We start from the raw sequence: 15488 nt of genomic DNA on the forward strand, positions 1-15488 counted from the left end.
GTATTGTACTAGGCATTAGGGGTACAACAGCAAGCAAGATGAAGTTCCTGCCCCCGTGGCGTTTACAGGCATTCCACAAATGATTACTCAAACTATTACAGTTGTGATAAAGGCTATAAAAGAAAAGCAGGGTGTTATGAGAGCCTGTAGCAGGAGGACCGAGCCTAAATTGTTAGGATCATGGAAGGCCTCTGGAAGAAAATTAAGCTGAGATATGAAATAAACATTATAAGGTCAATAAGTGGGGCAGGGGGTGTGAGAAGCTTGGAACTTAGGAACCTGCAAGACGCCAGTGTAGCTGGGCAGAGAAGGCAGCATAGTGTGAGATGAGCAGGGAGCAGTACGCGGGGGTCAGATCAGGCAAAGTCTCTTGGGTTACAGTGAGGATTCTCAACCTAAACCTACAGAGAGTTTTGAGCAGGGAAGTGACGTAGATTTACATCTTTATAGGACCACTCTGCTTGGTATGTGGAGAATGGATCGGAGGCACGGAGGGATGCAGAAGTGGATGCAGATGGAAGAGAAAAGAGGCTATTGGTGGAGCCTAAGGGGAGAGAAGTAACACCTGTACACTGGGCCTGAGCAGAAGGTAAGAGGAAGGGCTGAAGGTGGATTAGGTGTGTCAAGTTAACGGGAGGCAGGGGTCAAAGATTGTCCCAGATTTCTGGCATGAGAAATTCAACACTGGTGACATCTGTTAAGGAAAGGAACCCTGTAAGAATTTGGAGGGATTGTGAATTCCATTTTGGATATGTTGACGGAAAGGTGCTTGTGAAATATCCAGGCGGAGATGCAGAGGTGGCTGGATGGGTGGGTCTGGAGCTGAGAAGAATGGTCTGGGCCGGAACTATAAATTTAGTAGTATGTGTTTAGAATAGAGATGGAAATTAACGCCAGGGGCTTGAACTAGATCACTTAGGGAGAAACTTTGGTGTTAGCAGAGGGCCTAGCACTGAGCACTGAAGAAATCTACCATGTAAAACTGGTGTGGAGTCGATGGGAAAACTGGTGAGATGCAGGAATGTGGTAGCAGACTCCCACATGGCCTCCAACAATCCCCACCTCCTGGTATTCATGGCCTTGAGTCTCCTCCCACGTGGAGCAGGGCTAACCTGTGTAGCCCATGTATTATGGAAATGACAGTGCACGACCAAGGTTGTAGGTAAAATCTTTTAAGACCCGAGAGAGACCTCAGGGGGTGCCTCAGAGGGCTGTTCAAACAGCAAGGCTTCTAGGAAGCTTAAGGGCACTTGTCCCTCAGCAGTCTGAGCAGAAACCCCAAGTAGAGAAGAATGTATCGCAAAGAAATGTGTGGGTGTGGCTTTTGCCTAATGGAGTGAACTGCAGTTAAGACTCAGAGGAGACACACAGTGTTCAAAATAATTAGGACTGACAGGGATACAGTACAAAAGGCAAAGAGGCCTTTGGACGCCCCAAAGTCTACTGAGTGGAAGCAGGCTGAGAAAACTATGTAGCTGTAAATATGGGCTACCTTTCCTGGAAAAGGATGAGTCAGAGGGTGCAGGCCAGCCTCCAAGATGGCCCCCAACACTCCCCTTCCTTCTGGTAGTCATACCTTTGGGTAGCTCCCTCCCACACTGAAAAGGATTGACCTGTGGGAACTGTGTATATTGTGGAGTGCAGTGTGTGACTTCTGAGGGTCAGTCGTGAAAGACACTGCAGCTTCCACCTTGCATTCTTGAATCACCTGCTCTGGGGGAAGCCAGCTGCTGTGTCATGAGGACATTCGAGCAGTCCAACAGAGATGCTCACGTGGTGAGGAACTGAGGTCTCCTGCCCACAGTCATGGGGATGATCCCGGAAGTGGATCCTCTAGCTGCAGTCGAGCTTTCTGATGACTGCAGCACCAGGTGACATCATGAGATGACCCTCATGAGACGGTAAGCAAAAGCTTACCCAGGTAGCACACGCAAATACCTGACCCACAGTAACTAAGAGGTAATGTTTGTTATTTTAAGATATGTCTTGGGGTGACTTGTTATGGAGCAATAAATAATTTACTCAAGGAGAAAGGCCAAAAGAGTTCAAGTGCATGAAAAGTAAAGGAACTGTGTTTCAAGGAGAGAGCGGACAACTGTGTCAAATGTTGCAGAAAGGCCAAATGTCTCATACCCGGATGACAATAAAGCCCACTTATCAATCCTGAATTTCATTTAGACACCTTGATTGTGTAAAACAAAAACAAAACAAGAAACACACCCCTCCCCCTGTGCTCAGTATACCTGGTTTAAGAAAACTGAGAAACGTCTATCATTCTTTTGAGGGACTTCATTAAAGACGTGTTTTGCAAGTCTGTGAGACCTCTCAATAACAACGGATCCGTGTTCTCCTGTACTTACCCGGTTTCTCAGTCACCTTTGCGTATGGACACACCATGCCATTACTGGACTGTGAGTCTGTAAAGGGCAGGGAAAGCTGCCCTTTAGCACCTGGAGTGCTACATGTGCTGTAGGTACTCAGACAACTTAACTTCAGACTTTAAGTCTCATGATATAAAAGACTCTACAGATATTTTACTAAAAACGATCACTACCCCCACCTCATAGTCACACTGCAATTTATGTATTAGAAGTACTTTCGCTGCGTCTTATTTTACGCTCACAACAAACCCTGTGTAGAAAGGGCATATACAGTCATTCCTATTTCCCAACGGAGGCAACTGAGGCCCTACAGAGGCTTCAGCTACTCGGTTAAGGCCACACGAGATATTCATGGTTGCAGGTCTTCCGGTATCAGGTTGAGCACTCTGCCCAAGACAGCCAGGCGGCAGGCGCCAGGGCCGATTTCTCCAGCATCCTCCTCCTACGAATGCTCTCAGGACAACTCTAACATGACTTTCCACAGCCATCTGTCCTTCTTAAGATGTGTGAATACTGTCCTTTCTACAGCTGGAATCATGGAATGGGTAAAGACTCTGGGTCGTCTTTCCACTTTGGTTCCCATGCAACAGTGCAACTTGCACGTGTGCCACAGCAGTCCCCGGGGTGGCCAGACAATGCCGCCATCGTTCAGAACGTTCCTCACTGGAAGGGGCCTTCAGAGATCCGAAATTCTTCCCAGGAAGAAAACCAGTCTGTTACTTGAGAGTTATGCTTTATTTTTTAATTGCAAATGGCATCATTAGCTTGAACATCCTCATGAATCATCAGCTTTTTAGCTGTTTCCTAGACTTCGATCTCTCCTCGAGGAGCACAACTTTACAAACACGGAATATATTTAAACACGCTCATTACAGACTCTGAGGACACACCACAAAGGCATTCCAGAAAGGTCAGTCGCAACAGCACCCTCGAAACAGAATACCCTGAGGAAGAAAACCCTCATAAGGAATGCATAATCACAGTGTTGATAAAAATAATGGCTTAAGTGTGTGGAGTGGCACTTCATATGCCTTGTCTAATTTAACCCTCAAAAGAATCCTGCGAGGCAAGAGAAAGGTCTATTTGTGTCAACATCAACATTACCATGTGGTCACACAGGCATAACACCCTTATATCACAAAGGGCAAAAGCTAATTCCCAAAACGCACGCCATGAACAGCAAATACCTCCCCTGCGATGGCCACCATCTCCTCAGAGGCTTGGGCTGTAGGGACGTAGCCCAGGTGGTGTTTTTCACACATTTTCAGGCCTGTTAGCATTCTGCCGTTCCCGTATCAGTGTGTGTTTTAGCCCGCGTGAAGCAGATGCCAAGTGTTCGGAATGGAAGTAAGTACATTTTTGGCTTCTGAGAAATTCAAGTAAGACATTTCCCATCTAAGCAAGTTTAGCTCTATGGCTCCAGAATGACTTCTACTGTACTGATCGAATGAAGAAGGACCCAGGGAACCAAATCTCAAACTTATCTTTTTTTTTTTTTTTTAACATCTTTATTGGAGTATAATGGCTTTACACTGGTGTGTTACGTTCTGCTGTATAACAAAGTGAATCGGTTATACATCTACATATGTTCCCATATCTCTTCCCTCTTTCGCTTCTATTTCTCCCTTCATGATTTGTGCAAGGAGGTAGGAAATGAAGACTTAATCCAAGAATCTATTCTTAAGCAGCAATTTGGAGACCCAAAATCTGACACCAGGTATCTGTCTGTCTGTCTGTCCATCTATTTTTCAAACCCGTGTTTCTTTTTTTTTCTATAAATTTATTTATTTATTTTTGGCTGCGTTGGGTCTTCGTTGCTGTGCGCGGGCTTTCTCTAGTTGCGGCGAGCGGGGGCTGCTCTTTGTTGCAGCGTGCGGGCTTCTCACTGTGGTGGCTTCTCTTGCTGCGGAGCGCGGGCTCTAGGCGCACCGGCTTCAGTGGTTGTGGCACGCGGGCTCAGCAGTTGTGGCTCGAGAGCTCTAGAGTGCAGGCTGAGTAGTTGTGGCGCACGGGCTTAGTTGCTCCATGGCACGTGGGATCTTCCTGGACCAGGACTTGAACCCGCATCCCCTGCATTGGCAGGCGGATTCTTTACCACTGTGCCACCAAGTCCCAAACCCGTGTTTCTTGAAAACCATCTCAGCAAGTGTGATCAGCTCCTTATTTCTAGCTCCTCCTTCACACTGACAGAATCACAGAAGGCGGCAGCCATGCGAGAACCGCTATAACCAAGAGTACGACCAACAGCCCATCCCAAATAAGACACTCAGAGTCACGACTTCCAGGACTTCTGCCATGACCATGGGCTTTAAACCATTCTACTACTTCCTGGAGGTCAAATGGCTGAGCCTCGTAACCTAGCTCCTTCTTGGCTTTCTCTAGGCTAAAGTAATGTGTGACTCCGGTTTTGTAAACTTCGGTGCGGGTGAGGAAGGGCTGGAAGTTGTACAGTCGACCCAGAATGAAGTGGGCCGTCTCGGTTAGGAAAGCAAAGTAGTAGATGAGAGTCAAGGGCAGGCGGATGGATGGGAACTGGTAGCCCAGGCCCTCAACCAAAGGCCGGAAGAACTCAAAGTTGTTCACAGGTCTGCCATCTGAGATGAAGTAGGGCTGCCCAGAGGCAATGTGGCCCTTGTCAGCTTTCAGGGCCACTGAAGCCAGAATGTGAGCCTGCACCAAGTTATCCACATGGACAAATTCAACCAGACTCTTGGGGTCTCCGTACACAAACTTGAACAGGCCCTTCTCAACGTAGCTTACTATCCTGGGGAGGTGCCTTTGTTCTCCAGGCCCATAGATGCCAGCCGGCCTCAGAGCACAGGTTCTCAAGACCCCATCACTCCTTTCCAGGGCTGTACCATTGGCCTCCAGCACCTTCTTCTCTGCAACAGATTTGCTCCGAGAGTAGTGATCAGGATGGAGGTGAAGAGGTAGGTAAGGCAGGGATTCATCTCCATTTCTGATAACTTGACCTACGAAGATGACATTGAAGGTGCTAGTGTAAACTAACCTTGGCACCCCTTGCCTCCTGCAAGCCTGGAGGATGTTGTCTGTGCCCCCCACGTTCACTTCTTCAATCAGGTTTCGATTCAGTTGCTCGCGCCCTGACATACCGTAAGAGGCAATATGGAACACACAAGCGACATCCACATCCTGGAAGGCTTTCTCTACGTCAGAGAGGTGGCGGATGTCTCCACGTATAAACTTGATTCCTTCTGGAATGGTTTGAGCAGGGCTGCTGATGTCAAACAGAATCACACGGACTCCCTTCTGGTTCAGAGCACAGCCTAGGCTGAAACAAGCAAGGGTAAAAGTTAGATCACATCACCATTAAGCTGTGCCTAGGAAAAGTGTGTAAAATAATTTTCCCAGTCTTCTTGGCTTATCCTGAGCTCCTCACTTTACATGTTCACTGGTGCAAGTCTTACTTATGCAAATATTCAAAAATGAGAATCTTCACATTCACTTAAATTAAAATGCGAGAGGCTTTATCTTCAAAGACGGTGATGTCTACATGTTACATTCCCCCACCCCCCATTCTAGGACCCACCATCTATTCTTCAGAATATATATGAATGATAAGGTAATTGTGAAAACACAGCGATTATGTTAAATTGATTGTGGTGGTGTGCATATCTCCCCTCCCGAATTCAATGGCTTTATAAAGAATTTTTCTTAAAGCAGAATGTACCTGTAGTTCTCCATTTCAGTATCTGAGCCGTGGGCAACACGGTTCATTCCTGGTTTAACACTATACAAACAAGTAAAAGTCTACACTGCATTAGTGTGAGCTGAAAGCTATACTTTGCCCAGCAACTACCAGTAAAATAATTCCATGGACATATTTTGCAGATGCACTGACCGGAAGCCAAAATAGCCACCTCCTCCCGTAACGAGGACTGTTTCCTTCAGAGATTTTTGGGAGTCCATATATGGCAGTCAAAGATAACTGGACCTATAAGAAAGTAGTATGCATCACTGTTACTGATCCAGATGCAAATGTGATTGTCCCTCATTTGGGGTTACCAAAAACAAAAAGGCAATACGCTCTAGTAGAAAGAAAAGCTAAGACCTGGGTTCCCGTCATGGCTTTGTGACATTAACCAACTCCTCCCCACCCCCCTCCTTTCACTTCTTGGGCTTCACATTTCTTCCTGTGAATCATGGGAACAGTAATATCTGCCCTGACTGCCTGGCAAGGTCAATGTGAAGGTTAAATAAGATCACGTACATGGGAGTGCTTTGAAAACCACAAAGCACTCTCCAAATGTAAGGCATTATTCTGAATCCTCGGAAAACATTAGAGCCTTTTTGAAAAGAAGCCGTTCACATTTGGTAGGGAGAGGCATTTTCCCCACACACCAGAAAAAAATCCAGGACAGAACTTTAAAGCAGTTTCCAACAACTTTGTTTTTAAACAGCACACTACAGCACAGTTTAATACTGGTGTTTTGGGATTTCCTTCGTGGCACCGTGGTTAAGAATCCTCCTGCCAATGCAGGGGACATGGGTTCAAGCCCTGGCCCACGAAGATCCCACACGCCGCGGAGCAACTAAGCCCGTGCGCCACAACTACTGAGCCCGTGAGCCACAACTACTGAGCCTGTGAGCCACAACTACTGAGCCCGCGAGCCACAACTACTGAAGCCCGTGCGCCTAGAGCCCGTGCTCCACAACAAGAGAAGCCACCGCAATGAGAAGCCCGCGCACCGCAAGAAAGAGTAGCCCCCACTCGCCGCAACTAGAGATAGCCCAAGTGCAGCAACGAAGACCCGACGCAGCCAAAAATAAATAAATAGATAAATAAATTTATTAAAAAAAATACTGGTGTCTTATTAACCCTATATGTAAAAAAAAAAGAGGTGGATTGGGGGACAAAAACATCCTTTGTGTAGCAAACCACGTTCCCCCACCCAGGAAATCTTCTAAGTACAGCACGTGCTCAATACCTGTGGGGATCTTGCTTCTCCCTCCCTCCGCTTCTATGCTAAAATAATAATTATTTTTATATTTTATATTTTTATAATTTTCTCAAGGCTCCAAGAGCCCTTTCTCTCAAAAACAAGACAGAACAAGCAAAAAGTGGGCCACTCAACTCTTTCCACTTAAGAAGAAATGGAACAGGAGGCACGCAGGTCCTCAAATGCGTTGGGAATACATACACACACATACACACTCACTCAAGTCACTGGAGACACTCAGCGGTGTGGTTAGTCAGGGGGACTGCAAGCAACCAAGAGCCCTATCACGTGAACAAGCTCATCCCTCTGTGCCTGTTGCTGCATCTGAAAAGCAGAGCTAATGATAAGCTCACAGGCTTATGGAGACCGAATGGGCTAGTGTATGGAAAATGCCCGACATAGTGCAGGTGCTCCACGGGTGTCACTTCTTGAATTTCCTTTTCTTCAAGCTCTAGAGTCTGGGGATTTGATTTTTCTCTTACATTCCCACATACCATGATTAGGTCTCTCAAAAGCACAGGGTTACAAAAAGTTTGTTGGGTTCTTCCGGAAAACTCTCCTAAGGAGATCTGAGTGCCAGAAAAGCTAATCAGATCATTCATGCAGAAATCAGCTGGTGTGACAGTTGCGGACAAGATTCAGCAAGTGACTGTCTCAGTGGCTTGAGGGTGTGCAGATGAGTGAGAAATATTAGGAGAACTAGGCAAAATGACGTGGAGGATGGCTGATGGAGCCCCAAGGTTTGACGAAGCAATTGCCACTGTTGTGCTCACAAGAAAATCCGTAAAGAATGAACGTCCCGGCACCCCTTTAATATACGCAACAGTGACCTTATGTTTCTATTATTTTCGGAGTGCAGAACACACCCACTTGGATTTGGAGTAGCCATAAAACTTGCTGTAGTCAATTCTATCATTTAACATAATCACGTGACTTTGTTAACAGATGCTGCTTCCAAACACAGAAGATGTCAGTCACTGACATCTCAACCCAGACTTCTTACTGTCACCATCACGACCTGGTGGCAACCTCCTTCTCTGACTTCAGCTCACTCTTCCACCACTGGTACTCTACCCTCTAGCCACCTGAACTTTTCCCCGTTTTTGAAGATGCCAAGCTCATCTGTGCCCTGAGGTCTATACGCACTTCTTGCTTCATCTCTGTGTCAACCACCTCTGCACCAGATCTTCGCCTAGCTGCATCTTTCTCAATATTTAGGTCTGGTCAAGGGCTACTTACTCAACGCAAAGAGGCGTTCCTGGTCACCCCTTCTAGAAGAGCTCTCCCTTATCTAAACGCTGCTCTGTTTTCTCCATCGCACATTTCACTATAAATTTATTTGTTTCCTTTTTGACTACCGATCTCCTTCCAAGAGAACATAGGTGCCATGAGAACCGAGACCTTCAGCCTTTCTCACTGGCATGTTCCCACCAGAACCTCGGAGACAGTAGATACTCAACAAGTATTTGTTGAACTTATGGATGATTTTGAACGCTGTGAAATAAAATATGCAATTTAGTAAAATGATGATGGGCACAAATTATGCCGAGCACTGCAGTGTCTGAGAGTCGTTATTATGTATGACAATCAATGTTGCCATTTTAATTTAACTTATCTCTTAAAAAGAAAAGTCCTGGCATGAAAATGACATAAAGCAAAATGAGACAGAAGTCCTGCATTCTGGAGCTTATGCTGGAGGAGAGAAGCTTTTGCAAATACCTAAAGTACATGGCAAGAAGGAGAAACCAAGATTACTGCGATAATGTGGGTATAAACCAGGTGCCGTGGGAGCACCGAGGTCGAAGGGAGATGGGAGAAACTGATTCTCAAGGGCAGGTCCGAGAAGACCTCACTTAAGAGTAGGCGCTACAGCGGACTGGGGACAACGGGAGGACGGAGGCAGCCTGAGGCTAGGCAGAGGGCTACTACAGGCTGACGGGGCATCACCCATGAACAGAAGAGCAACAGGGTGGGCTTGTGTTGGGCAACCGATACGGGGCGTGCAAACTGAAGCCGAAGTGTGTGGCTGGTGATTTCGGGCGGAAAGATGGCTGGAGTCGGCTTGGAGACAGCTTGGCATCCCCTGTGGGGGAGCCTGAACCCTGTGCTATAGACCAGGGGGCCCCAACCCCTGGACTGCGGACCGGTACCGGTCCACGGCCTGTTAGGAACCGGGCCGCACGGCAGGAGGTGAGCGGCGGGCGGGCGGGCGGGCGAAGCTGCATCGCGGGCGGGCGGGCGAAGCTTCATCTGCGGCTCCCCATCGCTCGCGTTACCGCCTGAACCATCGCCCCCGCCCCCGGCCCCCAGTCCGTGGAAAAATGGTCTTCCACGAAACCGGTCCCTGGTGCCCAAAAGGCTGGGGACCGCTGCTATAGACAACAGAGGGTCTTTGTACGTTTACGGAACATCGGGCTCACTTTGGCCCTTGTGAAAGATTCAGCTTTCCCTGGAGGAGGAAAGGGTCTAGGCAAGGGCTGATGAGGGTGAAATGCCAGCGTGCTCAACTGAAATTAGGATGAGGAGGCGGCAGCAGGCAGGGCCCAGGTGAAGTCTGAGGAAGGTGACGTCAGTAACCAAACCGGCCCACTCGGGTTTTAGAAATGCTCTGTTTGGTTAATAGGGTTTTCATTAAGAGGATGCCAGATAAAAAAGGTTAACATATTCTTAGCATCTCCACAAGAATTTCTCTGCAAGGAAATCAGAAAATGGACAAGGCCTCAAAGAGTCCAGTTTAAAATTTTCCAACAGAAATTCTTCCTCATCTTTCACTGTCCTTTGTTTTTTAAAACTGCACATTCCAGGCCAGTCATAAGACCGCAGGTCAGTCATGGCTCATGTGCACATTAATCACGCCAGGAATGTACCAGTTCAAATGATCAATGCTTCAGAGTACCTGTCAGGCCTATTCATGCTACTCCTCATCACCTTCCAACTCGTTCCAGAACGATCTGCGGCAAGAACTTGTGTAACTGACCTGGTCTGCAGGGTCAGACGCGTGGTGACGAGTAAGGAAAACGTAATAATTTCACAAGACAAACAGCAATGAAAGAAGCCTGCAACCTTCGCAGATGACCAGCCATTAACGAACGGTATCACCCAGAGGCCACCTCCTCCTTTCCTGGTTCCCTGCGTCAATGAGCACAGAAAAATCGCTGCAAACTCATTTTGCAGGCAACCAAAAGAAATTCCCATGAACACTAAGCCAGCGGGGAGAAAGACAGTGTACACAATTTTCTCTCAATCAGCTGCCTGATTTTTTATATTTCATGGCTTCTGTTTTATTAGTTTCGACCTGATTCCTTCTAGGGCTGGGTACTCAGACCAGTGTTTATAATCTCAGGTGCTTTAAGCCTCTTCCAAAACGTGGCTTTGTTCTGTAATTGCTTCCCTCTGGGTGCGGGGAAGGGTCACATTTGATCTGAGCCATCATTTTAGCAGATACAGGTTAAGGTTAAGTACACGATCCAAAAAAAGGGAATCTTAATTACAAACAAGAAAAAATGAAATTTAAAATCTGCCTGACCCCTTGATAATACTAAGATAGAACGAGGGTAATAAAATTAACGTCTCACAGGGAAATTATGATTAGAAACTCATAAAAATGACTAGAAGTACTTTAGATTTACAAAGACCTAATTAAATGCAAAGGATCAGTAATAAGAACCTTAACTTATGCAAACAGTTCCTTCATCTCGAGGGTTCAACAGGACGATGCCACTAACTCTCTGGTGTTATAATGCAATATACAAACCAAGGTGCCACTAGAGTACGGAACAGAGAGCAGAACTGAAGATGGCTTTCATAAAAACAAAAATTTACTGCATTTACTTTAAGGAAGATAAAAATATCTCCAGGTAGTTTAACCCTTTGATGGTGTGTTTTAAATTACTGCCCAAGGACTGACCAGAGGCAAAAGGTAACTGTGTTCTTACCGTATTGAGACCAGCAAAGTATACTGAGACTAGAGGGCTTAGAAATGGTGTTGTTCAAATTCCATATGTGATCTGAAAGTTATTTGTGTTTAATACAAAGCAGTCAAGGCCATAAAGACGAAGAAGTAGTTAGAAACAATAAGGAGAGTCACCCTGATACAGGTAAAAGGATGTGAGGTGCAAAACCTAAAAGGCCAAACACATTTGGGAAGAAAACTAAGGGCACAGCATTAAGTGGAAAGTTGATACACTCATGACAAACAGTGGTATTTGCACACAGTTTTGAATACAACTGACGGCGGGCAGGGAAGCTAATTCTCATCACCTTATCTTCTCATCCAGCTACCCACTCAAATTCCTTTTGCCTAGATATTTGTTGCACAAAAGATCCTTGCAATTATTCATGATGCTTATGATAAAAGTAATTACATAATTTTATAATTGGTATTTCCCACCTGCTTCCCAAACTACCACATAAACTCCATACAAGCCTTGGGCTTCCCTGGTGGCGCAGTGGTTGAGAGTCCGCCTGCTGATGCAGGGGACACGGGTTCATCATGCCCCGGTCCGGGAGGATCCCACATGCCGCGGAGCGGCTGGGCCCGGGAGCCATGCAGGAATGTCTGCAGGAACACACACACACACACACACACACACACACACACACACACACACACACACACACAATCCTCCATACAATCCTAGGCCACTTCCCCAGGAATGTCTGCAGGAACACACACACACACACACACACACACACACACACACACACACACACAATCCTCCATACAATCCTAGGCCACTTCCCCAGGAATGTCTGCAGGAACGAGGAGTACTTGGTGGATCACACACCCGGTAAATCCAAATGCGGGGAACGCTCTGCAAACTTTTCAAATGCCCTTTTCTGCTGTACCTGCAAGTACTACACTTGTGCTTCCTCCCCTCTAGGTCAGCATGCCTGCCACTTCAACATGTCAAAGTACTGTCATCTGTCATTTATTAAGCACTTACTGTGTGCCAGGCATCGTGCTAGGCCTTCTCCACAAATCATTTCCCTTGATGCTCCTAACATCCCTCTGAGGCGAGTACTAATTGGTTAACCCCATTTACTGCAGCTAGTAGATGGGGAGCAGGGAGCTGTACCTACTGGAACCCAGGTGCGTCTGACTCCACAGCTTACGCCTCAACCACAACAAGCACTCGGGGCTGTGCAGAGTCCCTGACCTGAAGCAGCCAAGTCAGTGCTGACCTGAGTCCTGCAGGGGCTTTAACAGCTAACATATTCTGCAACGTGATAGGGCTCCTTCCAATTTCCAGCGGGGAGGCAGGAGGTGCCCCATCCCCTCCCACGAGGTAGAGTTCAGAGGCAGGGTTAAGCTTCCTAGGTTAGAAATCAGAAAATCTGGGTCCTAGACTTGGTTCTCCCACCAATTCCCTGTGTGACCCTGGCAAAGTCACTGAACCTCTCTGATCCTGTTTCCTCCTTGCTAAAATGAAAATAACAACTATGGCTAAATTTATTAGTTATTATGGGCTAGGTGCTTTAAGGTTTACCACTGAAGCCTCAGGACAATCTTCTGAGGTAGTTATTATCCTCAGCTTTTCAGATATGAGGAAAAGGCTTAGAGGTTAAGAACCTTGTCTACCCATAAAAATATCCAAAGTAAATGAAATCACTATCTGGAAAAGGTATCTGCACCCCCATATTCATTGCAGCATTATTCAAAATTGCTAAGTCACAGAAACAACCTAAGTGCCCATTAATGGATGAATGGATAAAGGAAATGTGGTGTGTGTGTGTATATACACACACACACACACACACACACAAAATGAAATATTATTCAGCCATTGAAAAGGGAAGGAAATCCTACCATTAGTGACAATACAAATGGACCTTGAGGGCACTGTGCTAAGTGAAATAAGTCAAAGACAAATACTGCATGATATCATTTATACAAAGAATCTTAAAAAAGCTGAACTCTAGAAACAGAGAGTAGAATGGTGGTTGCCAGGGGCTGCGGGATGGGGGAAATGAGGAAATGGTGGTCAAAGGGTCTAAGCTTCCAGTTATGTGACAGAATTAAGTCCTGGGGATCTAACATACAGCATGGGGACCATATTTAATGATACTGTATTACAGGCTCGAAAGTTGCTAAAAGAGTAGATCTTTAAAGTTTTCACCATACATACAAAAAAACTGTAATTCTGTGAGGTGATGGAGATGTTAACTAACCTTCCTGTGGTTCTTATTTCACGATATATAGGCGTAACAAGTCATCACATTGTACACCTTAAAATTACACAATGTTATACGTCAATTATATCCTAGTAAAGTTGGAAACAAATCTTTTAAAAAGAAACAAACAAACTGGTCCACAAATTATGCAGGTGTCAGTGGCTGAGCTGGACCTAGGACTCGAAGCCAGGTCTGTAGGAGTCCCCAGCTGGCTTGGGACAATGCAGTGTTGTGCGCTTCCCACGTTCATAATTTCTGTCACACATAATTTCTGTCACACCTATCTTTTAACAATAAATACGTTCATTTTAAATGGTAACCTTACATGGCCACTTAAATGGAAAACCAGAATCACTTGTCATCAAGAGAAGGTAATCTTTACCCCCAAAGTGCGATGAAAATTAAAAATGTGAATCAAGTCTAGCTCGATACAGGTGCGTGCTGAAAGCTCTGAGCTTGGGGCCCAGGTATCTTTAAGAAAAGAAAACGAGAAACAGAAGCTAGCCTGTGCTTGAGACCTTCGCGACATTCTAGAAAGCCACACTGAGCCCCGCTCCTTGGAATCCGAGAGAACTAAAAAGGGGAGGGCTTAGGTCATCGTCACTCACGACCGCGCCCCGTACCAGCAACCAGTGGGCTCGTCCCACCTGGGCTGCCACCCGGCGCAGGTACGGGCAGGGTCGCCCTCCGCGGGCCCCGACGCGCGTGCGAGCCTGAGCGCCCCCGCCAGCCGGGCCCAAGTCCCCGCGGAGGAGCGGCCCTCCCTCCCCAGGCCCACTCACAGCGGCAGAAAACAACTGCAACGCCGGGTCTGCTCGAGGACTGGCAATCCACGCCTCTCACGATCGCCGCCGCCCGCGCTCGGCGCCGGAGCCGTCAGACCGGCCACCTGGCTCCACTTCCGGGCCTCTCTAGGAAGCGCGGAGGTCTCGGCATCTCTATGATGTGCAGGTTGCTCGTCCACCGTCACCTATATGCATCATGTTCACTCCATGAGTCTCCCCGACGTGTCCAACCCAAGTGTTCCAGCTTCGCGGGAGCCCTTTCAGGGCACATCTACTGCTGTAACTACCTCCAATTTCTGCCTTTAGACTTCCACCTCCGTCTTTGTGTACCCCCGACGCTGAGCCCAGGCAGTGCCTGATAAATAGGAGGGGCTCAGCTCAATCAGTTATTGCTTGTATGGATGAATGGATGAGTGGATGGATGAGGCTCTCCAGACTCCTGAATATTCACTCCACATGTAGCTTTTAAAATCTCTATCTCTGAGTTTCCATGTTTTCCCTATTTTTACGGTTCCATTTCTGATCACTGAGCAGGCAATGATGCTAAGACTAACCTTTGTTGCTGAAGGAACCAAAGACTTAAAAACCATGTAGAAAGGAACGTTGGCATGCACATTCAGAGGTCTCCCGGAGAGGCCAATATTTTGTCTCCTCGTCAGGAGCCTGGTTCTATGGAAAGTTGCAGGCGCTGTGTACATAACACACACACACACACACACACACACACACACGAATTGACCCCTGGCCGGGAAGGATTTCATTTTGGTGGCTCAAAGGATGGGAGTTCGACTTCATATGCTTCTCTTGCCACAGGCAGACTCAAAGAAGCTCATATGAAGTAAGTCATTTACTGCTAAATTTTCACTGGGACCACAAAGTCACAAGAAAAACCTCAAGCCCTGGGATATAAAAATTAATGAAGGCCGTGTGAAGGAAGCTAAGTCCCCAGCATTGGCCTCTCTTATCTTTCCTCTCTGATCTTGTCTGTCTGTCTGTCTTGTCCTCAACTGGGGTTCAGCCATAAGTCTTAGGAGACTGAGATATGGTTGTACCAAGTAGTCTTAAGGAACAGCTTTTCTCTAGCTGCCCTGGATGTACAAAGATTAGAAGAGGAGAAGAGGAAGGCTAGTGAGGGGGCTAGGTGACCAGCAACATGCTCTTCAGACCAGTAGCCAAGGAAGAAAAGA

At 46.8% G+C, this 15488-nt stretch overlaps 1 protein-coding gene across 2 annotated transcripts; it reads right to left on the reverse strand.

The window, feature by feature from the left end:
• Positions 1–2888: 2888 nt before the first annotated feature.
• On the reverse strand, positions 2889–14373 carry SDR42E1 (short chain dehydrogenase/reductase family 42E, member 1). Of its 2 annotated transcripts, XM_007125220.4 has the most exons (4): positions 14299–14373; positions 6244–6336; positions 5495–5673; positions 2889–5353 (listed from the first exon to the last, which is right to left on the reverse strand). In XM_007125220.4, exons 2-4 carry the CDS (start codon positions 6309–6311, stop codon positions 4560–4562), a joined length of 1041 nt encoding a protein of 346 aa, XP_007125282.1. In that variant the 5' UTR covers positions 6312–6336; positions 14299–14373; the 3' UTR covers positions 2889–4559. The 2 variants fall into 2 exon arrangements, with proteins under 2 accessions (XP_007125282.1, XP_007125281.1); XM_007125219.4 differs by having other exon boundaries at positions 2889–5673.
• Between the last annotated feature and the right edge of the window lie 1115 nt (positions 14374–15488).

Source organism: Physeter macrocephalus, chromosome 17 (genome assembly GCF_002837175.3).
Source record: "Physeter macrocephalus isolate SW-GA chromosome 17, ASM283717v5, whole genome shotgun sequence".
Taxonomy (NCBI): Eukaryota; Metazoa; Chordata; class Mammalia; order Artiodactyla; family Physeteridae; genus Physeter; species Physeter macrocephalus.